At 44.7% G+C, this 25,780-nt stretch overlaps 1 protein-coding gene across 1 annotated transcript; it reads left to right on the top strand.

Moving 5' to 3' along the window:
- Cnn3 (calponin 3) lies at positions 1-25,484 on the top strand. Its single transcript, XM_090334232.1, has 7 exons — positions 1-282; positions 17,398-17,519; positions 17,726-17,792; positions 19,826-19,963; positions 20,341-20,457; positions 23,553-23,699; positions 24,394-25,484. The coding sequence occupies exons 1-7, from the start codon at positions 226-228 to the stop codon at positions 24,733-24,735; spliced, it is 990 nt and encodes a 329-aa protein (XP_090190358.1). The 5' UTR covers positions 1-225; the 3' UTR covers positions 24,736-25,484.
- The last annotated feature ends 296 nt before the right edge of the window (positions 25,485-25,780 follow it).

The raw sequence follows: 25,780 nt of genomic DNA, 5'->3' as shown, positions 1-25,780 counted from the left end.
GCGGCAGCCAGCGCGTCTCTTCGGAGCGGACCCGAGGCTCCGCTGGACCCCGAGGACCGAGTCGCCCAGGCACCGCCCGCGCCTCTCCATCGCGCCCGGGCTGCTACTGCACAGCGCGGAGGAACCAGCTCCGAATCTCTCCCGCGCCGTCACCCCTAGGGGCCAGGAGCGGGGACACCGAGTGCGAGGGACTCCCGAACCCCAGCGCAGCCTCTTCCGGGCACCATGACCCACTTCAACAAGGGCCCCTCCTACGGGCTCTCGGCCGAGGTCAAAAACAAGGTACGGGGGCCCCATTAAATGCCGGGGGCCCCGCGAGATGGGCTGGCGTGCTGGGGGACCCCGCTAGACGCCGCTCGGACCAGGCGGCGGGGAGATCCCGCAAAACTCCGCCGGGGTCAGGGAAACCCTGCGCGACGCCAGAGTAGACGGGGGGGGGGGGGCCCGGCGAGACTCGGGGGCCAGGGCTGGGCCGGCACACTTCCCCCGCGCGCCTCGGCTCTCGGGTAGTGCGGACACGGGACGCCCGGGTGGTTTGCGAGTTGTCCCCGATCCCGGACCCCGGCCGCGGTCTTGGCTTTGTTCCCGCGTCGCGGGCCGGGACTCGAGGCGGGCAGAGGCTCCCAGGACGCCCAGAATCCCGCCTCGCCGGCCCTGGAGCTGGAGGGCCGGTCGGCGGCTGCGGGACGCGCCCCTCCGGGAAGGGGGCGCTGCTGCGTGGTCCTCGCCCTTAGGCGGGGCTCGGGGTCGCGGCGGGGTTCCCGCGAGCAGCCGCCTCCCGCTGCCCACCGCCCTCGGGGCGCGGGCTGCCGCGGTGGAACCCCGCGCCTTCCCCGCGGAGTGCGCGGCGGGCGAGGTCGGGCGGCGACGTGGCCAGCCGGAGCCTCCATTGTCTCTGTCTCCCGGGGAGGGACCCTCGGGGGTCCCGCCGACTCCGGCACGCCGCGGGGACGGACCCCGTCTCCGGAGCCGTTGGGCAGATTTTCTGCCCGTGCGGGAAACCGAGACAAAGCCTGGGCGCCGGGCGCCCCGCGCTTGGGGAGCGGAGTCCGCTGCGGATCTGAGACTTTTTTTTTTTTTTAAATAAAACCCGGCGAAGTTTGTGGCTCGCTGCCCGTCGCCGCGCCGGAGTCTTTGTGGCTTACTTTTTGTTGTTCAAGGTTTATTGGCCGAGGCGCGTTGGGGTTTGGTGACAATCAGCTTTGCCACCCAGCCTCAGAATGCGTCGGGTGGATCTTTGTAACTTTTGGCCTGCGAAAGAGATGAGAGGCGTCCCCCTCCCCAAATCCTCTCCTTCCTTCCTTCCTCCGGGCCTGCATTCCAAGCCCATGACATCAGGGGGTTCGGGGGCGGCGGGGGGGGAGGGTGGGGACCAGCCAATCGGCGTGGAACCGCGCACAGGCCGCTCATTGTCTCCCGACTGCCGCTCCGGCCCGGGCGCCACAAAGGAGGGCCGGCGGGGCTGTGTTCCCGTTCACCTCCGGGGAGCCTCCGCCCGGCCCTCCGCGGGGAGCGGGCACGCCGGCCCGGCCCGGCCCGGCCCGGCCGCCGCCAACCCCGGGGCCGCGGCTGTCCGCGCTGGCGGAGTGCGGGGCGCCCTTCTCCCGCCTCTGCGCCCGCCTCGCGCCCTTCCCATCCCCGAGCCGTCTTGGAGGTGGAGCTGGTTTTAGTCGGAGCATCTGAAACTGAAATCGTTGGGTTTTTCACCTTTCCGGGGTGCCGTGTACCCCGCCCCCTTCTCTCTCGCCCTCTCTCTTTTTGGGTGCAAGTCCTGGAGCTTGAACTCAGGGCCTATTCCCTGAGGATTTCCCCCCCCCCCCTCAAAGCTAGCATTCTACCATTTGAACCACAGCTCCAGTCCACGTTTTTGGTGGTTAATGGGAGATAATAGTCTCCGGAGGGACTTTCCCGCCTAGACAGGCTTTGAACCGCGATCCTCAGAACTCTGCCTCCTGAGTAAGTTAGGGTGATGGACGTGAGCCGTGGACTCCTGGCTTTCGCTCATATTTTAAAACGGCTTCCTATTTTTTTTTTTTTGGAAGAGACAGAAAGGTGAGAGGTTTGTTGTGTACAATTTGAGTACAAACATCTCTAACTGAAAACTCTGTTGGAAAATACTGCTCCCTGCTTCCTTCCACGGTTTACAAACGAAGCTTTAGGGGGCCTTGGAGCAGATCAGAGAGTTGGAAGTGTTGGATGCAGTGCTCTGGCCTGGCTCCTGCACCTTAATTACAACTCTGCCTGTGATTCTTGGCAGTGAGATCTGCCCACTCTCTTTACCTTTGCATTGTAAATGAGCTACTGATAACTTTGGCTGTCCTTCTAGCCCTCGACAGGCCTTTTACCTGGATGTTAATATCCAAACTGGTTTTCCTTTTGCTGACTAATGTAGCCCAGCCTCTGCCCCTTTCTTAATTCTAGTTGAGCAAACCCAGAGAAATTTGTAGACTGGCTCCAGATCACTATAATTATAAATGTTTTAACAGCAAAACCTTGGTTTTCAGAACTTTGGAAAGTTATAAGGGCTGTGAGGTTATCCCTTTAACCTTAAACCTATTTTTTTTTTAAATAACCCCTGGGGGGTGGTCAAGAGTTTGGCTTAGTGGTAGAGTGCCTGCCTAGCAAGCATGAAGACCCGGGTTCAATTCCTTGGTACCACATACACAGAAAAAGCCAGAAATGGAGGTGTGGCCCAAATGGTAGCGCTCTAGCCTTGAGAAAAGTCCAAAGACAGTGCTCAGACCCTGAGATCAAGCCCCAGGAATGGCAAAAAAACAAAATAACCCCTCATTTATGTGGTCTTTCCAGACAGTACCCTTTCATGGGAAGTCTTGAGCTTAACCTGCTAGCTGGGATTACTGGACTCCCTTGACAGATGAGGACTGGGAAGCCCAGAAGGGGGTGTGGCCGCTGAAGGTCACACAAGAAAGTTGGAATAACTTTGAGTTTCACCTCTACAAGCAGTTTCTTAGTTCAGTGAGATACTTAGTAGTCACTTTTGTCTGCCCCTCTCACTTATTTTTGTTACCCATCTGTCTCTTCTTAATATTTGATAATTCCTGTTACTCTGTCTTCTGTTCTGGGCTTGGAAACCAAATCTCCATGCATTGCTAGCCTGTGTTTGAGGTGATACATGTATAGTTAAGCTTGAGGGCTTAACTGTGGGGTAAAGTGGACAGGCTGGTGGTACATACCTGTGATCCCAGAATTTGTGAGGCGGAGGCAAGGTTGTGAGTGAGGCCAGTCTGGGGCACATGGTGAGTTCCAAGTCAATCTTGACTAAGATCTTGTCTCAGTAAACCAACCAACCAACCAACCAAACAAGCAAAAAAAAAAAAAAAAACCCAAAGGCAGTTGGATTCAGATGATTCACATCTGTAATCCTACCTACTTGGGAGGCGAAAAACAGGAGTGTCATGGATTGAGGCCAGCCCCAACAGGAACACCAAGTGAGACATCTCAATCCATATCTAGGCTCAGTATCATTCCCTGGACATACCAACCACATGGGGGGCAGAGAGTGGGAGGATCATGGTTCTAGGTTGGTCCAGGCAGAAAGGTCTGTGAGACTCATTCATAGAAGGGAAGCTTGCTGGGGTGCCCTGTGACTGGGCCTAGTGAGGATGGAGGCCTGTAGTGGGAGATTCTGGCTTAGGCAATCACAGGCAGGAAGAAAGACCCTATCTTGAAAAGAACCTGGGAAAATACCCACTGGAGGCCTGGCCTAGCTGTATCACTGCAGCCTTGAGCTCAGACCCCAGGGTCCCCCTCATTCCCCTAAAAAGACTGCATATATGCGAACATAAACTTTGACATTCCTTGGTTTGGACACCCTGCTTCTTTTTTTTTTCTTTATGTGTTGCATACTTTGTATGCAGATTCGAACGTCGGATCTTTTTTTAAAAAACTCATTTACCTCCTTTGTACAACAACTTAAAAATAATGGTGAAGATGAACAAAAGCCCTCACTAAGATTGAAAAAAGGCATAAACATTTTGGGGAGGTGGTGTGGACTTTATGTCAAGCATATGTGGGTTTTAGTCTCCCCTAGGCACTTTATTACCTTGTTTGATATTGTCAAGTTGTTTACCACCTCTGCTGGCTTCCTAAACTGTTAAGATGGAAGGAAACAGGAGTTTCCACCTCAAAGCTGTGCAGGGAGGTGTGCCTGTCCCTGTGTTCACTCAAAGATCATGTTGTGGCTATTGACTCTTAGTAATGGGAAATTAATGTTACATTTTTTCGATTTGTATTCCTTTGCTCTTTTAAGTGTTCTGTTTGTATGAATCACTCTTTGAGTTTACATTTTTATCTGTGAAAATGGTTCATCAGCGAATTGAAGGAACCTTTCATTGTAACTACTTTGTTTTCTGATGATATTGGATTTTGTACCTAGGACCTTGTACTTTCCTGACTAGTTTTAGACAAGTAAGACCCCACCTTGAGCTAGGCCTCCAGCTAGGCTTTTGCTGGTTACTTGAGAGATGGAATTTTTTGGCTGGGCTGACATTCTCCAAGATCTCAGCCTCCAGAGTAGCTAGGATTACAGATGTGAGCCACCTGCAGCCAGCCAGCCAATCTTAATCAAATACTTTTAACTAGTAACAGTCCAAGGGTGTGTGTGTGGGGGGGAAATCTTTAAAATGAACACATTTGATTAGATGATAATTCATAGCAAAACATAACAAACTTTTAAAAGGGGGGGCAAAAAGTAAAAAGGGCAAAAAGTTGAAACTAGCATTAAAACAGCCTAGGAAAATGAACAGTCTTTTATAATAACAGCAAAAAGATGCATCAGTTATGATGTGCAGGAAACCATGATGTGGGCACGGCAAAGACGCTAATCAGTCAGTGGAGGATAGCAGCACAAAATGCTGTTGTCCTACGGGTTGAGTCTGGCCCCCAGTATAACTTGGACAATAAAGGGAAAGCGCAGATAGTGGCTGAGGAAAAACAGTTGGCTGTAAACAAAGTGTTGGAGGCAGTGAAGCTCCTGAAATGCTGAGGGTCCCAGGAGTCCTGCCCTCTCAGGGTCTTGCCACAGGTGTAGCAGGGACCTCTCTTACAGTTAGCAGGGCAAGTGAAGGAGATAGATTGGGGTGGGAAGGGTGTGGCAAACAGCTGACTTGATCTTCTCAGAACCTCAGTTCCCGGAGAAGGTTGGGACTTCAGGATGGTTGGGTGACACACATTCCATCCCTTTGGAATGCAGTGTAACAAAGGAGCTGCTTTGGGGCTTTTTTGGTTACAGAATGCCATTCCTCAGCTGGGGAAAACCATTTAGAGGACTTAGCACTAAGAGTTTATCATTGAAGAATAAATGAGACAGTTCCATAGTTAGCAGCTATCAACTAGGAAAGTCCTTCAGCTGGGGCTGCCAGAAAGTGCTGGACCACAGCTGCTGGTGTGTGGAGAGAACTGGGGAAAGGAGCCACAAGTCAACCCCGAGGTGACTTCAGCTGGAAATTAAACTAGAAGTGCCAGAATCGCTGGGGAAAAGTGCAGGTGTCCTGCCTTAACTTTGTAAAGTTCAGAAGTCTTATTTTTAATTAATTTTAATGGTGTTTCTTCCACTCAGTTAACTAATCGTTGAAAGTGGAAATTAACACTCCCATAAGAGAATACAAATAAATGGGTGCATATATCATGTTTTAGAATGGTGTAATGATTTATATCACTTTTTTTCTTCAGTACTTTATTAGTTGGTTAAAATTACTCTGAATACGTACATCACTGAGAGAATTCTATCCTGGCTGTCATTTGTGGATTGTCTGCTAAGTCACCTGTTTTGTCTTCGACTCTGTTAGAAGTTAAGGGCCCTCTTTGCAAAGCTTTGTCTAATGCTTGCCACTCGCTGGAGACCTGTAGAAGTGGCCATTTGGTAAGTCAGAAAGCCAGCTCCTGCTGGTGGCTGACTATTTTGGTTTGTCCACTTGCTTTCCTCATCCCCACCCCCATCTTGACAGAAACAGATAAGGAAGATTCACTCCAATGAGAAGAGGAGGGGCCTCAAACTTTTCTCTTTAAAATACCCAGACTTACTGAGGGATGTCAGTGGGATTCTTATCTGCTCCTCCATCCAGCACTGGAACTTTCTGTGCTCTTCCTTTGTGGAGCTTGCTCTGTCTGCCTCACCTGTTCCCTTAGATTACTGCAAAGGCATTGCTGTCTGCCATCCACCAGAAATAACCACTTTTCCTCCTACCTGCTTGTCGGTCCAGATTGAGACTTGAGGATTATTGAGAGGCTTTTTTTTGTTGTTATTTTAACTTTGTTTTCTTTTTCTTCCCACCCCTCTTTAACTGTGTATTACCAGCTATGATTAATGTTGTCCCTGACTATTGGATGATTTTGGTAACTTTGTTTCCAGGAGGTTGAACAAATGCTGCACCTCCAGGAAACTTGTCCTCAGAGTTGTTGGCAGGTTCCACCTTATTTTAGGCACTAGTCTCAGCTGTGGCATGGGTCCTGTTCAATGGTTCTCTTTAACTCTCAACCCTCAGCCAGGTAAAATTTTTGTTAAGGATCTCTGGAGTCCAAGGATCCATTCTGGTTGTTTGTGAGGACTAAAACTTTGTTCTCATAAGAAATTCTTACCTTGAAAACATAACCGTATGAATGTTTGTCAACTGGCAAGTATTTCCTTGTTAGATTCTTGTTAGAGAGGAAGTTGTTGAGCCTGGGCCTCAAGAATTTGGATACTGTGGATTTGGGGCAAGTGGCTTATTATTCTTTGTATCAGCTCTGTGGGATGAGGATATGGTAATAATGCCTGTGCAGTGATGTTGGAAGAAGTAAATAAGCTGGATAATTCAGGTGTAGAGTTCAGGATGCCTGGAGCACAGTTGCATAACTGAGAACCTTAGCTCCCTGTAGCTGACTGGTCTGGCCAGGTTATGTATTCTGAGCTGCTTTTATCTTCTAGGTGTTAATAATACCTCCAGAAGCTTACCACTCACTCAGAAATCTTTATCTGGATTAGGGGAGCAGAGTTGCAGAGCTGCAGTGTCTTGGTTTTGTGACAGGAAAGTGATGACCTCCTGGGGTCCTTGTCCAGGCCTGCCCTGGGACACGTTTCCCCAGTGAGGTCCCGCGCTCTCTCCTCTTGCATCCTTCTGCCCACACTGCTCTTAGTGTCCAGAACATTTTGTAGAACCAGAGCAGAGCTTTGGACATGGCAGTTTTCTGCTTTTTCTTCCTAAGATCTCTTTCTCTCTCCCTCCCTCCCTCCATCCCTCCCTCCATCCATCCCCCCTCCCTCCATCCCTCCATTCCTCCCTCCCTCCCTCCCTCCCTCTCTCCCTCTCTCCCTCTCTCCCTCTCTCCTCTCTCTTATTCTTGTCTCCTCTCTTGCCACTGTCTCTCCACTCTCCTCTCTGTCTATTCCTTTCTGCTTCTTCCTTCTCTCCTTCCTCTCTCTTTCTGCCTGGGTACTGTTTCCTGAGCACTTGAGCAACAGCTCCACTTCTGGTTTTCTGGTGGTTAATTGAAGATAAGTATCTCACAGACTTTCCTGTCTTAGCTGTTTTTGAACTTTGATCCTGAGATCTCAGCCTCCTGAGTAGTTATGATGGCAATCATGAAGTCACCAGCTCCTGACTTGCTTTTATTCGATAAGATAATTTTTTTTGTTGTTTTTTAATTTCAGACAAGGCTTGTTCCTCTCAGTCCACTGCTAAGCCTTTGAGTGAATTGTTGAAAGCCCAAAAGTGTTATTTTCTGTTTTTTATTTTTATTTTATTTTTTTGAGGCCTGTATCTGCAGGGTACCTGGACGGTGAAGGGAGTCTGGACAGAAAAGAGGAGCGAGTGCTTCCAGTACCTTTTCTCGTACCCTGGGACTGGAGAGCTTCCAAAGTGGGAATGACTCTTGGATGAGGCCTCTCCAGAGAAAAGAGGTCCTTCTTCCCGGAGGGACACTTTGGGGTATTCCTAACCTAAGCTCAAAGGAATTGTCCCCACCTCCCTCCAGGCATTTCCCCGGGGAACTTTTCCCAGTGGCTGGATGAGGTTGGGTGATGAGGAGTAACTTTGGATTCTCAAGTGTGTGGTCTTTTGTGTGCCTCTGTGTCTGTGTGTCTGTGTCTATGTGCATGCATGCCTGAGACTTGAACTCAGGCCTGGGCACTGGCCTTGACAGTGCTCAAGACTACAATTCTACCACTTGAGCTGCATCTCCACTTCAACTTTTTGGTAGTTGATTGAAGATAAGGGTCTCAGGGACTTTCCTGCCTAGGCTGGCATTGAACCATGATCCTCAGTTCACACCCTGGAGTGCCACTACCCAGGTTTTAGAGGTGATGGGAGTGCTTCGTGGTTATACTTTTCTCTCTGTTTCTGTTGCACATGGAGGAAACAGGAGAGAAAATAATCAGTACCATGTGTAGCAGTTTCATACAGAGGGTCAGTTCAGACACACTATTCTACTTTGGGAAATGGCAACCGAGGGTCATACCTTGCTTCTAGTCAAGTATAGAAATTGCATGTACATGGAGCACCAGATGGAAATCTTGGGTTCTCTAGTGCTCTGCAGCAGAATTGTACCCCTCAGGCGGCTTTCCAGAGCCCAGGTACATTTGTTTCTGGTTTTCCTTTTTCTTCAAGCCCTGAATGTCAAATTAAAGCCCTCTTACCCCCTATTTCACCCTGCTCTCCACCCATCTTGCCAGTCAAGCTTTCACTTGTAATTTTCTTCCTTTCCAGTCTTAATTTTCGTTCCCTATTTTACTTCTTCCAGTGCAGATAGCTCTGCTGTGTGAACTTTCCTGCCTCTGTCTACAGGGCTTCCAAACATGCATGTGGCATTCACTTTAGAGGACCTGGAGGAGGAAGAGGAGGAAAGTGTTTTTAATCAGAGACATCTCTGCTATCTATGCCCTTTTTTTTTTTTTTCAGTACTGGGGCTTGAACTCCTGGCTTAGCTAGGCAGCTCCTGCAACCAGTGCCTTTTTGCTTTAGCTATTCTTACTCCTCATATGGTCTTCCATTTTGCTGGACTTGGCCCCGGGTCTGTCTTCCTCCTGGTAACTTCCAGCATAACTTAGATGATACATGTGTGCCACTGCCTTGTGTATATTGATGGAGATGGGATCTTGGGAACTTTGGAGATTGGCTGGCCTCAAACCTTGATTCCCTTGATCTCTGTCTCCCCAAGTAGCTGGGATTACAGATATGAGTCACTGTGCCTGGCTCTGCCAAATAATCTTATTGTGAACTTTTGCACCAGGCTGACAATACCCCTAGCAAATTCCTGTGGGCTGGTTTGAAGCAGTGCTTTTTTTTTTTTTTTTTTAAATCATTAGTGACTGTTCTGGTGCATTTGTCAGATTCATGATAGCATGTATTACCAGTGCTTTCCCCTACCTCCAGATGGGTTTTAAAATGTTCTCCAGGCTAGGTTCAGGAGTTTTCTCCTGCTTCAGCCTCCTGTGTGGCTGGGACTATAGTAGATTCCACTATACTAGCTTGCTTCTGTGGGATGGATTGTCACTTTGCTTCACTGTGGATTGAGAAGGACTTTGTGTCTAGCAACAGAGCCTAAAGTGGTCTTACAAAATATTACATTGTATTAGGCATTCATCTAGAGAACATTTTTAAAAGTATATGGACAGGTTGGGCTAGGAATGTGGCCAAGTGGTAGAGTACTTGCCTAGCATGCAGCAAGCCCTGGATTCAATTCCTTGGTACCATATACACAGAAAACATCTAGAAGTGGTGCTATGGCTCAAGTGGTAGAGTGCTAGCCTTAAAAAAGCTCAAGGACAGTGCTCAGTTCAAGCTCCAAGACTGGCAAATAAAAAAGAAAAGAAGAAAAGTATATGGACAGGGAGACTAGAAATGTAGCTCAATGGTGGACCCTCTGGATTCCATCCCACGAAGTATATTGGATAATGTGCATGGGTTATTTACAAATACTGTTTTAAGTACTGTTTTTACAAGGGACCTGAGCATCAGTGGTGCTGGTATTTATTGGGGTTGGTGAATGTTCTGGAACCAGTGCCCTGTGGTTACTGAGGGACTCTGTTCACTGGAAAGGAGGTTCTGGTCTCGTGGTCATAGCGGGCCTTAACCACAGCTCCGGAGACCTTTGTGCTGGATCACAGCACTGCACTTCCAGAGAACTTTCTCCCACCTTCCTGAGAGCTCTGTCTGCATTTCCAGAGAACTTTCTCCCACCTTCCTGAGAGCTCATTGCATAACCATAAACTGTGAGGAGGTGCCTTTATTGTTGTCCTGGGGGTGCCCTGCAGGCCACCTCTTGGCGCCCTCTCCCTTCAGGGCTAGAAAAAAAAAAAAAAAAAAAAAAAAAAACAGGACCTTGACTGGCTTTAAAGAGGAACTGAGTCTCATAACTGACTTTCTGCTTTGTTGTATAGGTAAAGAACTTGGACTCCACTGCAACCTGTCCCTCTTTTTTTGTCAACACTGGGATTTGAACTTTGGGCCTCAGACTTGCTAGGCAGGAGCTCTACCATTCCTAAACCAGCCTCTTTATACTTTAGTAATTATAACAATTTTTCTTGAGCTTACCCTATGATCCTCGTGCCTTTTGTCAAGCTCTCACTGACTGCTCAGGCTGGCTTCTATCTGTAATCCTTCTGTCTATGCTTCCTGAATAGCTGGGATTACAACAGTGTGCAAACACTATGGCTTAATTTTATCGAGGCTGACCTCCAAGCACTGCCCTCCTGTTTTTGCCTCCCTAATATCTGGGATTACAATTATGCACCATCACATCCTGCCTCTCCCTCTCTGGTAAGATTTATGCAAGCTTGGTAGCATGTGGGTATTTGAATTTTAACCTCCCCATCCCCCCACAATATTCTTCTTAAACAAAAACCAAAAAAGTGCAAAAAAAAAAATGACCAAAAGGCCTCAAGAAGCAGGATATGTTTTTATATTCTATTTCATAAGGCACAGTTAACCATTTTTTTTTTTTACAAAGAGGAAATGGGAAATTCCATCCTATGGTTTAATAGAAACCTTGTATCCTTTCATTTTCTTTTCTTTTTTCTTTTTTTTTTTTTTTTTGCTTTTATATCAACTTTATTCTCAGAGCCAGCCTTCATGGGTTTACATCTATCAAAACTCGTAACCATGAGTTCTGGTTGAAAAGTGGATTTACAGTTTGCATCTGTCTGTAAGGATTTGTTACAAATTAAAGACACACACACGCACTCACACTCCTAATTACTATTTCTTTCCTTTTCATGGAAGGGGAGAAACAACATATTTGCTAGACTCCTATCCACATCTACTCTACCTTTTGTGTGCGTGAGCATGCGCACCAGTAGTAGGGCTTAAACTTAGTGTCAGGACTCTGTCCTTTAGCTCAAGGCTGGTCCTCTACCACTAGAGCCACATATTCAGTTCTGACATTTTGCTGGCTAATTGGAGGTAAGTCTCCCAGACTTTCTTGCCCAAACTGTTAAAACTGAATCCTCTAGGATTACAGATGTGTGCTACCAGTGCTCAGCTTCTTCTCTCACCTTTAAAATGAGGTACTTGAGCTCTGACTGCTTATGTAAAGCCATCTCTCACAAATAGACTCTATTGTAGGAAGCCAAAAAAAAAAAAAGGCATTCATGGTCTGAGATCTGGATCTGGGTCCCCAAGGGAGTTCCAGAGTTTCCTAAGTCTGGCTGAAACACTGAGATTGTTTCTCCTCGATGTCCCCTGCCCCCATAGCTCAGGAGGAAGTAAGTATGGATTTGGAACATTTTGACACTGGTTCAGGTCTGCAGACAAGCACTTGGATGGCAGGTCACTTACTGAGGTGGCAGAGGTCTCCTCCTGCTCATAGGAGTGAGTTTGTTCCCACAAGCTCCAGAAACCAAACCTTCAAGAGCCTCTCTGTCTTCTGGCCTTGTACCTGTGGGAGTTCAGCTATTACATACATCCTCTTTCAGCAAAATCTCTGCAGATCCCTAACATTCCAGAGCAGCCCCTAACCCAAGAGCCAGTGCCTGCTAGCAGGGTTGCTGCTGGATGTGCAACTGGGATTTGTGCTCCGTGTTCTCCCATTCCTGGTTGCTTCATAGTCTGTCTCCTTGCAGATTCATCCCAGGGCACATATTTATTCTATTCTTCTCACCAGGTGGCCCAAAAGTAGTCATTTTGTTTTTTTCCTCAGGTTATTTTGTCACAGCAGCAACAAACTATCTCATGCACTGACTGTTGCATGTTTGGGGAAAGAAAATTATATGTTGTCAGGTGAAAACTTGGCAGATCTCAACATCTGCCAGTTCTGCTGCAGACATGATTTTTTCCCTGGCTTTCAAGCGCCTTTGGCAAGTTGGTCCAAGTTGACCAAGAAGAATGCTTGTAACCATCCTGAGGGCATCACAAGTGTGAAGCGGTTTTTCTGTGGAATCTTTATTCTTCCTTCCCCTACACTAGGACACTTCTTGAAAAGATGGATTACTTCATCCCTTTTACCAGCTATGGTATGAAAGGAATGCAAATTTGGAATCAAAGACACTACACAGAGGAAAAGCCTTTGGTGGTAGGAGTCCCAGTTGTGGATATTTTTTAAAATTAGATTGTAGACAGTAAGGAAATAATAGTAATAGAAAACTTTACTCCTTTCCATTTACTTCTGATGTGTGTGTCACATGTTTAATGGGGTCCTTTACCTGTGGGGCTTCCTTCGTCCTGAAGAGATAGAAAGCAGTGACAAGATGGAAAGCGGTGACTAGGTCTCTGGAATGTCAAGTACCAAGTTTTGAAGTTTGACCTCAGGAGCATGTGATCTTTTGTTGCTTGTTAGACCAGTGTGAATACTTTGAATTTTTTGCTAAAATGTTTACGTGTTTATAAGATTTGTTATGTGCGGAATTTCTGGTAGGGAAGAAACACTAAAGCCTGTTGGACTGTGCTGGTTTGAGGTGTCCAGAATGCAAAGTGATGAATCAAAAGGAAGGGAATTTGAGGCTGCTGAACATTTGAGATGGAAATCTAGTTCAGATTTTGAAATGGTTCCTGTTTTAACTCCCATTATCCCACCTTTATTTTGAATAATATGCCTTAGTAATAACAATCATATGCTTTTTTTTTTTTTTTTTTGCCATTCCTGGACTTTCTCAAGGCTAAGAGCTCTACCACTTGAGCCTCAGCACCATTTCTGGCTTTTTTTTTAGGTATGTGGTACCGAGGAATTGAACCCAGGTCTTCGTGCATGCTAGGCAAGCATTTTACCACTAGGCCAAACTCCCAGCCCCACAATAATATGTCTTAATGCCTCCTTCCCCCAGTTGTCTTTCATATATCCTACTTAGTATTTATCCCTTTCTAGATAAAAGATTTAGAACTGGGCAAAATAGTTTTTTTTTCTGTCAGTCTTGGTTACAGCTAGTGCTCCATAACTTGACCAGAGCTCTACTTTCTGCTTTTTGGTAGCTGAAGATAAGAATGTCACAAACTTTTCTGCCTGGGCTGGCTGTGAACCATGATCCCCAGAACCCAGCCTCCTGGGTAGCTAGGATTATAGGTGTGAGCCACCAGCATCTGGCTTACTTTGGTTATTTTTGAGGTAGGATTCTGCTTTGGTTTACATCTTTGTTAGTTTGAACTGTAATACTCCTGCTTGTGCACTACCACATCTTACTTATTGGTTAAGATGGAGTCTTACCAACTTATATGCTTGATTTAGCCTCAAACCTCCACCATCCCTCTATCTTTACCTTCCAGGTAGCTAGGATTAGTCTTGAGCGGCTGTACCCAGCATTCTGTGCCATTTTGTATGTGATCAACTATAGTGTGTACACTGTGAGATATGGCTGAACATTAGGGATTTACTTAAGGGAATGGTGTTGAGAACAACTAGGTAGAGCTTAGACCTTGTGACTCATCTCAGTGATTCTCACCTTTGTGTTGATTGTTAATTTCTTTAGGAGTCATTTTTGACTTTTTTTCCTACTTATCTACCAGCTTTGCTGGATTGCTACAGAGGGATAAGATTTGTTAAGGGGGTGAGCTTTGGTGGGTGTAAAATTTTGTAATATATAAGGTTTTCTTCACCATTCCCTTCAAGATCTAGTTTTTGCCCCTTTCAGAGCAGCGTCATCCTCTATTGAGTATGCTTCAGAAGAGGTCATATTCAAGGCTGGGAGTGTGGCCTAGTGACAGAGTGCTTGCCTAGCATGTGGGTGGTTAATTGGAGATAAGTCTCATGGAATTTCCTTTATCATCTGGCTTTGAAACTCAATCCTCAGATCTCAGACTCCTGAGTAACTAGGATTTCAGATGGGAGCCGCCCACCACTACCCAGCGAAAATCAAATATTTAAAGATAATTATTTTTGTTATGAGAAAGATGCTATAATTTCTTCTTTATGTTCAGGAATTAAAGCTTTTTTGGGATGAAAGTAATTTTTTCCTTTTGATTTTTTTTTTTTTTTAAACAGAAAGCTTAGTTGCTTAACAATTCTTTGATTTTAAGAGAAAATGCTTTCTGGGCTCTGTTGACTGGGAAAACATTAACAGAATTTGGGATAAAAGCCTTTGTTGCTTCTTTAAAAGATAAAGGAACAACCAAAGGTAAAAATCAACAGCAGGATGATGTGGCTACATACCTAGAGTTTGTTTGGTTTGGACTTACTTGTGTCAATATTGGGGCTTGAATTCAAGGCCTAGAGCTTTCCCACTTAAGCCTGGAGCTCTACTGATTGAATCACATCTCCACTTTTGGGCTTTTGCTGGTTAATTGAACAGAAGTGTCAAATTTGTCTGCCCAGGCTGACTTAGAACTCTAATTCTCAGATCCTAGCTTCCTGAGTATCTTGGAACACAGGTGTGAGCCACCAGCACTTAGGTTTTTTGTTTGTTTGTTTTTTTGCTGGTCCCGGGGCTTCAACTCTGGGCCTGGGCGCTGTCCCTTAGTTCCATTGTGCTCAAGACTAGTGCTCTACCACTTTGAGCTACAGCGCCACTTCTGGTTTTCTGGTGGTTAATTGGAGATGAATTGTACAGACTTGGCTGCTCTGGCTGCCTTCAAACCATGATCCTCAGATCTCAGCCTCCTGAATAGCTAGAATTACAGGTGAGAGCCACTGGTACCCAGCTCTTTCTCCTGTTTCAGCTGACCCATGGTCTTCCTGCAAAGGCCTCCTGCATTGCTGAGATGACAAGACGCACACTACCACACAGGCTTATTAGATGAGATAGAGGGTCTAATTTGTTTTGCCCACTGTAACTTGGAACCACTGTCTTTCAGGTAACTCTTGAGTAGCTGGGATTTACAGTGGTGAGCCCCTGAGAGTGAGTTCACTATTATTATTATAAAAGTGATGTTAGGTAGAGACTTTACTTTTGAAAAGAAAATCAATTCACATTCAGAATTTGCTTCCATAGCAATTGTTTGTGGTATCCACAAGAGTACTAGACGCTGTATTTTCTTACTCATTTTCATCCACTCATCCAGTTCATGTTGATTATTTTTCTAGCCAAACTAGGACAAGATTCTTAACAATCAGGACTTAAAAGATTTATTTCCCAGTTTAATCCATTTTCTAAAGTTACTATACCTACATCAGGATTTGTGTGGTATGGAAGAGATAAATTATCCAAGAATATTTATGGGGAATTATAAGAATAATCACTGCTTACTGCTTGGTACATTTCTGGAAAAATGTTTCCAAAGTCTCCATTTCTTCTTTACCTGTTCCACCATCCAGATGCCAGTGTAACCCAATCTGCAGACATGTGGGACATGAGGGGAGCAGAGATAGGGCTCTTACCATGGGTAGCTCTGCACTGTGCCTGAACTTCATCTCCACCTTGCCCTGAGAGTGGGGAGTAAGGGGAGAAGGTCTCTGCGAACTTGACGAGGCTCATGTGAGTCTGTACGAGGTGCCCAACTCTTCCCTTTATTTGACCTTGGAAATGGGATCTTTTCCCACCTTGAAACATAAACTATGATGGCAGAGGATGGAGGGAAAAGGGGAAAGGACCCTTTGTTTTTTAAGCCCCATACTGGACTTCACTGTCAGGTGACAAGAGCTTCTTCCTGTCTAGGCTGACCTTTCCCAGGTCCCCCTTGGAAAAGAGCTGCAGGCAGCCTGTAGGTCCGTACGCAGACACCATGAGCCTAGGGCACCTCAAACTTTGTGCCTGGTTCCCTTGTAACAGCTCAGACTAGACTGTGTGTGTATGTGTTCAGTGTATTTATCCAAAGAAGACAGACTATTCATATCTTTCCTTGTTCTCCCCTGTGATCTGCTTAATTCATTGAATGGCCTGTTTAAGGATCCAAGGCAAGGGATGGTTTTAAGAACTTGAGGGGCTGGGAGCATGGCTCAGTAGTAGAGTGCTTGCCTAGCATGCCTGAAGCCCTGGGTTCTATTCTTCAGTACTACATACGCAGAAAAGGCCAGAAGTGGTGCTGTGGCTCAAGTGGTAGAGCTCTAGCTTTGAGAAAGTCCAAAGACAGTGCTCAGACCCTGAGTTCAAGCTCCAGGAGTAGCAAAAATCAAAAAACAGTTTTCTTTCATTCTATTCAGTATTAGATGTCAGGTACTAATCTAGGCACTAAGAAGACAACATGACATGTCTTTCATGTGAGGAGAATAAATGAACAGAGTTTCAGCGGTTTACATTTAGTACTGAGGAAGGAGCATGTGTACATATGTGAGTGTCTGTCTGTGCACACCATGTTCTGGGCATCTGGCTGAATCGAAGGCAAGTACCAGGACTTTTTAGGCAATAGGACTACTTGAGTGTGATCTGTATTGGTGAATTGAGATACTGTATCATTGTATGCATTACAATTCTTTCATTTTGAACTGATTTTTAAATTTTGTAGTGTTAGTATAGAGGTCACAGTTACATAAGTCAGGCAACAAGTACATTTCTTTCTGGACAATGTCACCCCTTCCCTTGTGCTCTCCCAGTTTTTCCCTCCTGACCCCACCTACTAGTTGTAGAGTTCATTTTTGAGCACCACTGCTACATTTGTTTGCCCTTTGTTCCTCTAAAAACAGCAACCAAAGGAAAAAACCTCTTATTTCCATTTCCCGGAGTTCATTTCAGTCAATATTATTTGTATGAGTGCACCTGCGTGTTCCTCTCCCAAGAATAGCTGCCTTTGGTCTCCTTGTTTTTCTAATGTGGTGATTGCTAGCTTGATCTGTGAAGTTGTAAGTCCTGTGTGATGCCATACTGTCCTACACCACTAAGACCCTGTCACTTGCTGTGTGTCCGGATTGCAAGTCTCTTAATTTTGATAGATGGTTTTTCAGGGTCAATCACCTTCAGTTTGTACTTAGTTACTGGTGACTGTTGAGTGTCACTTCCTACCCATCCCCCGGGGTCTCGGTGCATAAGGAATGGGAGAGGGGCCACCCTCCCACTTGGTAGTGCTGTGCCAGAATTGCCCTGAAGCCAGTGACCTTGTGTTTCAGATTGCTTCCAAGTATGATCACCAGGCAGAAGAAGATCTTCGCAACTGGATAGAAGAGGTGACAGGCATGAGCATCGGGACCAACTTCCAGCTGGGCCTCAAGGATGGCATCATCCTCTGCGAGTAAGGAGGTCCCCAAGGGTGGGAGACACCCTTGCTGCTCGCTGGTCCTTCCCACGGGCTGCTGAGGGGATTGCCTGTGGTTCACGTCTAGGACATTGCCTGTCCGGTGATAACCTCCACAGATGTGTAATGCTTTGCTTTACTGATTCATATTGCAGTTCTTGTTTGACCAGTCAATAAGCAGCTCCATATACTTTTTGTTTTAGACTCATAAACAAGCTACAGCCTGGCTCTGTGAAGAAGGTCAACGAGTCCTCACTAAACTGGCCTCAGGTAATTACCAAGCTAGCAGCCCCAACCTCTGCCTCTAGTTGGTGAGGGGTGGGGAAGATAAGTTCTAGCAGTATAGCTGAAGCCAGCCTTCAACTAACAGTCTTCCTGTCTTGCCTTCTGAAATGCTGAGATTATAGACAAACAAATGACACTCAAGTAGTTTATTATTTAGTGAAAAATGTCAGGGCTGGAGTATGTATACTTTTATTTTTGTTGTTATTTTCCCCAACTTCAAACTTGATAACAGAAGCTTTTCATTGGCTTGTGTTCTACCATCTGAGCCATGCCTCCAACTCCAAAAGGGGTGGTTATTTGGTTGTTTGGGTTGGTTTCTTTATTTTTGCAGGGGGTGGGGGTTGGTTTTAAAAACCAAATAAGTTAGCAGAAGTCTGTGTACATGGCCATGTGTATTTTTGTCATTCTCAAAAATGTCTCCATAATAACTACATGTTTAGCTTAGAAGTTTGTCCTTTCTTTACACTTTCAAAAACCATTTCACACAACTTAAAGAGAGATACAAATTAGACTTTTTAATAGGAAGGAAATGGAACAAGCAAGGCATTTAATGTAACTGCTGCTTGTCAGCACACTGTATCAGATGTAGCTTTAGCTCATGAATATATATGATTAAGTAATTTCAGGCATTTATTTGATCTTAAAGATTTTTTCGTCTTATCCTTAAGGGGTTGTACACAGGGCTTCAACGTGTATATTTATGAGTACAATGTTTCTCCTTTTTTGTTGTTGTTGTTTTGGTCTGTTATGGGGCCTCAAGGCTACCGCCCTACCTCTGGGCCTGGGCACTGTCCCTGAGCTCTTCAGCTCAAGGCTGCTGCCCTACCCCGTCAGCCACAGCGTCACTTGTGGTTTTCTAGTGGTTAATAAGAGATAAGAGTCTTAGTCTTCAGTGCTCAGGCTGGGTTTCAACAACGATCCTCAGATCTCAGCCTCCTGATTAGCTAGGATTTAGGCATGAGCCACCGATCCTGGCTATATGTAGCTCTTTTTATGTTGTTTTGGTCCGTTGTGGACTTGAATTCTGGGCCTGGGTGCTGTCCCTGAGCTCTTCAGCTCAAGGCTAGTGTTCTGCCACTTTGAACCACAGCACCACTTACAGTGCAGTGCTTCTTGACCGCTCTCTCTCCTGGTATTGTCCCCACCTCTCCTAACACTACTGAGGATAATGCTTTGAGATATGAGAGATTGTGAACAATTCAAAAACCACAGATTTATTTTTTAATTAAGATTAAAGCACTTAATGGATTACTTAGTAAGTATGTAACCTTTGGAAAATGCCAGGCCTGGTTAGCTCTAGCTGTGACATAGCACAGTTCTTTTTTTTTTTTTTTTTTTTTTTTCTTGGTGGGTCATAGGGCTTGAACTCGGACCTGGGCACTGTCCTTGAGCTCTTCAGCTCAAGGCTATCGTCCTACCCTTGAGCCAAGCCCCACTTCCCATTTTCTAGAGGTTAATTGGAATGAGTCTCAGGTCCTTTTGTGCCTGGGCTGGCTTTTGAACCTTGATCCTTAGATCTCAGCCTCCTGAGTAGCTAGGATTACAGGTGAGAGCCACCAACCAGGTGACTTGGCGCAATTCTTAAAAAAGAGGAAGGGCTGGGAGTGTGATCCAGTAGTAGAATGCCTGACTAACAGGCACGAAGCCCTGGGTTCAGTTCCTCAGTACCACATACAAAGAAAAAGCTGGAAGTGGAGCTATGGATCAAGTGGTAGAATGCTAGCTTGAGAAAGCCCAAGGACAGTGCCCAGGCCCTGAGTTCAAGCCCCAGGATTGGCAAAAATAAAAAAAATAAAAATTTATAAGGAAGATTTTTGTCCTTAAAGAGCTAGAAAAGAATGTTGTTTAAATATGAATACTATTATGTAACTCCTTTTCCAGAGAGAGTTGTGTTTTTGTATGTATGTAACTGATAAAAATTCTTGACAAGTACTTTTCTGTCATGAAGACTTTAGATCTTAGAATGTCAATATTTAGCTTGAAAAGTTAGTTGTGTGCCTCTTTTTTTTTCTGTCTAGTTGGAGAATATTGGCAACTTCATTAAAGCTATCCAGGCTTATGGTATGAAGCCACATGACATATTTGAAGCAAATGATCTTTTTGAGAATGGAAACATGACCCAGGTTCAGACAACGCTGGTGGCGCTGGCAGGGCTGGTATGTACATGTCCTTCAGGGCCAGTTAAAACCATTCTCCACATATCAGCCTGATGGATTTCATCATTGCTCACCCATGGGTTTTCAGAGCACATGGGGGGAGGGCCTGTGCCTTCTGTAATTACTAGCTTTGCAGGGAGGCTGTGACATTTTTAGCTGCGTCAGGCTTAGATGGGTTCATTAGAACCCACACATTTCAGAGGGTACAATGTGCTACTTGAATAGCCTGAAATACGTTTCTCCAGTCTAGTGTGGACTTTACCTTAATGAGACTTGTGCCTGTAGACATATCATTTCTTTACCAGTCCCTCTGCAAAACTGTGCTGGCAAAATCTTTTGAGTGTGTCTATTTAGCAGTTATAATTGTTTCTGTCCAGGCTAAAACCAAAGGATTCCATACAACCATCGACATTGGAGTCAAATATGCAGAGAAACAAACAAGACGTTTTGATGAAGGAAAATTAAAGGCTGGCCAAAGTGTAATTGGTTTGCAGGTGAGTTGTTGTTATTTAGTTACTTGATCTCATTAATTACTGTCATGCAAAATGTTTTCTCTTGAAAGTAAGGTATAGATAAAGGTACTACAATGTAAATTTCTTGAGTATATATGTGGTTTATACAATATTGTTGTACTGGGGCTTGAATTCAATCAGGGCTTAGGAGCTGAACCTTAGCAGTTTTGCTCAAAGTTGGTAGTCTGCCACTTGAACCACAGCTCCATTTGAGCTTTCTACTGGTGAGTTAAGAGTTTCATGGACTTTCCTACCCAGGCTGTCTTCAAAATATGATCCTTAAATGTCAGCCTTAGCTGGGTGCCGGTAGCTCATACCTGTAATCTTAGCTACTCAGGAGGCTGAGATCTAAGGATCATGTTTCAGAGTCAGCCTGGGCACAAAAGTTCTTGAGCCTCTTATCTCCAATTAACCACCAGAAAACCAGAAATGGCATTGTGGCTCAGTGGTAGGGCACCAGCCTTGAGCTGAAGAGCTCAGGGACAGGGCCCAGGCCCAGAGTTCAAGCTCCACAACTGACCCCCCTCCCCCCCCCCAAAAAAAAATCTCAGGGCTGGGAGTTTGGCCTAGTGGTAGAGTGCTTATCTAGCATGCATGAAGACCTGGGTTCAATTCCTCGGTACCACTTACATGGAAAGGGCTGGAAGTGGTGCTATAGCTCAATTGGTAGAGCTCTATCTAGCCTTGAGGAAAGCCCAAAGACTGTTTAAGCCCAGAGCTCAAGCCTGGGACTGGCCAAAAAAAAAACACCTCAGCCTTCCAAGTATCCAAGTAGGTTTACAGACATGAGCTACCAGTGCCCAGCTTACAATTATTTCTATTTAAAAGCATATGAAAAGGATTGCGAGGTATGGCTCAAGTGGTAGAGGGCCTGCCTAGAGGCCCTGAGTTTAGACTTCAGTATTAAATAACAAAATATAGTCTATAGAAATTGCTGATAATTCTGGAAAACATTCCCAAGTATGCTACCTGACTTGACTGACAGTTTTCTCTAGGAAATAACATTTTTTCCCCTCTAATCATACAGTTTTTAAAAAGAAAATAAGCTGTATAAATTCCTGAACTATAGAAATTGACCAAATGAAGTGGGTTTTGTTTGCTTTGCTGATCTGGGGCTTGAATATGGCCTAGGCATTATCCCTGAACTTTCATGTTCAAGACTAGTGCTCTACCACCTGAGCTCACCTCCACTTCACCTTTTTGTGGTTAATTGGAGATGAGAGTCTTAGACTTTCCTGCCTGGGCTGGCTTTGAACCATGATTTTCAGCATACTCATGAGTAGCTAGGATTACAGGTGTGATCCACTGGCACATGGAAAAATGAAGCAGTTTTATAAGACTTTTAAGGCCAAAGCCATTCATTGACTAGAGCACTAAGCTCTGTAAAACCCTGGCAAATGCTTAGTTACAATGACTTTTCCCTTCACATGTTACCCTGGAAAGAATCACAAATATATCCTGGCAAGGGTTCTGTGTGCTGTGGACATATCTATCCCCCTTCTCCCCTGAGTCTCTATGGTGGCTTTACTTTTAGAAAGTACAAAAATAAGGAGTGCGAAATTAGAAACCTGACTTTCCAAACTATAGTCTGTTGGTTAAATTTTAACTTGTTGAACTTGGGAACTTGTTACATAAAAATAAAGCAATGTTTGAAAGATTAAGGGGAAAGTTAGGTAATAAAATGCTATGAGCAGTGAGGGTTTTTTTTTAGAATTTATGTTCATGCATATTTCTGTAACTGCGTGTCAGTGTATGCACAGTTATAGAAGTGCATACAGACCCATAAGTTAAACTGCCAGCAGGCACTGATCGACCACCCGTGCTACTTGCCTGCATGCAGATGCTAGTGCTTTAGTTTTGCCTCTTCCTTTTTGGCTTCTATACCTTCTGAATCTTTTTTGTTCTTTTTTTTTTTTGGTTTATGTTTAGTAATAAAGTTTTCCTTAACGTTTTTATGATCCAAAACAAAACCTTCCAACAGCCGAAAAGCAGAACAGGGTACTTGATGGCTTCTAAAGTCACAGAGTTCTCAGGGGGAAAAGAAAATTAATCGTTGTTTCTTTGGACTTGGCTGAGTTCTCATTCCTCATTCTGCCTCTGGCCAGTATATGAAAATTGAAGTTATAAATTGTGGTTCTTTTCCCATGAGAATGTTTAGAAACATGTTTAATGAATTAGGTCTAGTGGCTTATGCCTGTAATCCCAGCATTCAGGAGGTTAAGGTTGATAATGATTGTGAGTTTGGGGCCAGCAAGGGCTACATTGGTGAACCTTATTTTAAAAACAAATAACAAAATACTTATCAAATGCCTGGTATTTACTTATACTTTTTTATGTAAACCATAGGTGGAATGAGAAGGGTACACTTATTATCTGACCAGATTGCCTTAATCCATTTCCGTAGCTGAAGCAGGTAGCCCTTTGTGTGGTTATCTGAGCTACAGTGAAGAAGAGGAGCAGGGAAATAAATGACCCATAATTTTGCCACTGTACTATTATATATGCATGTTATATGTGATTGTTTATACTGTGAGGTTCTGAATACAATAGATAAAAAAATTAGTCCTTGTGTTTTGTGTGTGTGCATGTATACCAGTTCTAGCACTTGAACTCTGGGCCTAGGTGCTGTCTCTGAGCCTTCTGTGCTCACGGCTAGTGCTCTACCACTTGGAGCCACTGCACACCATTTCCAGCTTTTGAGTGGTTAGTTGGAGATTTTTTTTTTTAAGTGTCATGGACTTTTCTACTCAGGCTGGCTTTGAACTGCAGTTCTCAGATCTCAGCCTCTTGAGTAGCTAGGAATACAGGTGTGAGCCACCAGTGTCTGGCTAGACTTTGGAATGCTGTTGAAAAACAAACCTAGAGGAGAATGAACAAATTTGTCCTTTGACAAACAGAAGAGAGGTCTCAGGAACTTACCAGATCCACATCTTTCCACTTTTTGGGGGGATAGGGGGGTGCTGGGAAATCAAACCCCTTAGCTACACTCCCAGCTCTACCTTTTTTTAGCTGCAGAGAATTTTGTGTATGAGGGTGACATCTGATACATAATGCTCATTTTCTTTCTACCTTAAAAGATGGGAACCAACAAATGTGCCAGCCAGGCAGGCATGACGGCCTACGGGACGCGGCGGCATCTTTATGATCCCAAGATGCAGACTGACAAACCCTTTGACCAGACCACGATTAGTCTGCAGATGGGCACCAACAAGGGAGCCAGCCAGGTGAGCAGTGGCAAAGAGTGCACCCCAACTTCATTCTCGTGCACCCAAAAACACAGCATACTAGAGTCAGAGAATATTCTTCAGGAAAGTCGATTTTGCTGAGAAAGCAAAAGAATCAAAAGGCCTTTTCTCCAACAGTCACCGAAAGTGGGGTGTGTCTTGTAGTTTTTGTTGGCAGTTAGAACAGCTGGCCTTTCTACCTAAACCAGAAGGAAAAATGTGTGTGTGTCCAAGTAAAAGGTCGTACTGTTTAAATGCTGGCTTTTATTTATTTATATTTCATTTTTTGGTTTAGCTTTTAAAGGAAACTTTTTAAGTTGATAGGTAAGATTATCTTGTGTTTCTATTTAGTCCTCTTAAACTAGCATTCTTAAAACTAAGCTTCTAGAGAAAACATTTTCTGTAGAATGCTAAGTGGATCCTAGTATGGTAGCAAAACAGTACTTTGGTAGCAGATAGAATTTCAGCACGATGAAATATGTTAACATATTTCCTGTTAAAAACACCTCAGAGAGAAGGGAGAACTTTCTCCCCGTCTGAGTGAACTATACCCCTGAACCCACAGAAGATCTGCTGTATCCACTCTCACACTCGCTGTGATCGTCACACTGTATAGAATACTAAGAGGCACAGATTTATTTTCATTTTTTTTTTAAGCTGCTGTTTTAATTTGTATGCCCTGTTCTGATCCCAGGCGGGGATGTCAGCTCCAGGCACCAGACGAGATATCTATGATCAGAAGCTGACATTACAACCAGTGGACAACTCGACCATTTCCCTGCAGATGGGGACCAACAAAGTTGCTTCTCAGAAAGGAATGAGTGTGTATGGGCTTGGGCGGCAAGTGTACGACCCCAAGTACTGCGCTGCCCCTACAGAACCCGTCATTCACAATGGAAGTCAAGGCACAGGAACAAATGGGTCAGAAATCAGTGATAGTGATTATCAGGCAGAATACCCAGATGAGTACCATGGCGAGTACCAAGATGACTACCCGAGGGATTACCAATATGGCGACCAAGGCATTGATTATTAGAGTCACAGAGGCGCCCAGTATTTAGTCCATTGATTTTTATCCAGTGAGAACCAAACTAGCCTTGAGTAATTTTTATCTTGTCTTCCTAAAACACTATTATGCTTCTTGTACCTTTTTTTTTTAATTGTCTTACATACATTCCTTTTTCCTTTTTCTGCCTCTTCCCTAAATAGTTGCCTTTTAGTGCTGTAACAGTTAAATCCTACAGCCTAGCCAGTAACCCGCAAATGAAGTAAAAAGGAATACTGTGAAAGGGGAATACTCTTGTACAGCCAGTTCTTTTATTAAAGACCTATGCGTTTTTACGATCTTACACTTAAACTGGTATTTTCAAACAATAGGAAAGTGTGTTGGGTTTTTTGTTTTTTGTTTTGTTTTTACAGTTTAGCAGATCTGGTTTCTACATGGAAGACTAAACTCATGTTTATTGCTACACGTGGCCTTTGCCAACTAAATCTAAGATGCAGCATTTTAGAAATTTTCATATCGATGTCTACAGTATTGTTTGCTGATTTTTAATAAAGTCGTGATCGGTGTGCATTTGTGATTAGGCGTGTTCTCTTTCTCTTCCTGAGGCTGACAAATCTTGGTGGAGTGGTTAGGCCTGGGGCGTGCGGTTGAAGTCTTCATTTGTGCCAATGTATCCTTGTGGAGTTCGCTCTGTTTTCTTCAACTGTATTTATTGCTGCATTTCTCAGCATAAACTTACCCATTGTATTTTTTATAAATAAATATTTTTTTTGAACATTCATACGAACCACAGGCTGATTATTTTCTGGCTAGCTTCCAAATAGGCAGTATCAGATTAAGAACAACAGTAACAGAAAGTACTCTTTCCTAGGTGCTCTGATAAGTTATTTTAACATTTTATTCATTCTAACCAATACTGCACGCTGCACTTAGGATGTTGAAGCTTAGGATTTCTAAAGCAAAGGTTCTTGCTCCAAGCACGTAAGTAGTGACAGCCAGAAGTGGTCTGACCCTTGACTATCCTAGATCTGAAGTTCAGAAAGGAAAGAACATTTTTGTGTGTGCCTGTCCTGAG

Source organism: Megascapheus bottae, chromosome 6 (assembly GCF_031878675.1).
Source record: "Megascapheus bottae isolate mThoBot1 chromosome 6, mThoBot2.hap1, whole genome shotgun sequence".
Taxonomy (NCBI): Eukaryota; Metazoa; Chordata; class Mammalia; order Rodentia; family Geomyidae; genus Megascapheus; species Megascapheus bottae.
Note: the sequence above shows the minus strand (reverse complement) of the source record. Positions and strands in the feature narration are given on the sequence as shown.

Coding starts and splice junctions, on each gene's coding strand:
- Cnn3 (XM_090334232.1), top strand. CDS start 226: ATGACCCACTTCAACAAGGGCCCCTCCTACGGGCTCTCGGCCGAGGTC. Junction 19,964..20,340: donor TGGTGGCGCTGGCAGGGCTG/GTATGTACATGT, acceptor GTTTCTGTCCAG/GCTAAAACCAAAGGATTCCA. Junction 20,458..23,552: donor AAAGTGTAATTGGTTTGCAG/GTGAGTTGTTGT, acceptor CTACCTTAAAAG/ATGGGAACCAACAAATGTGC.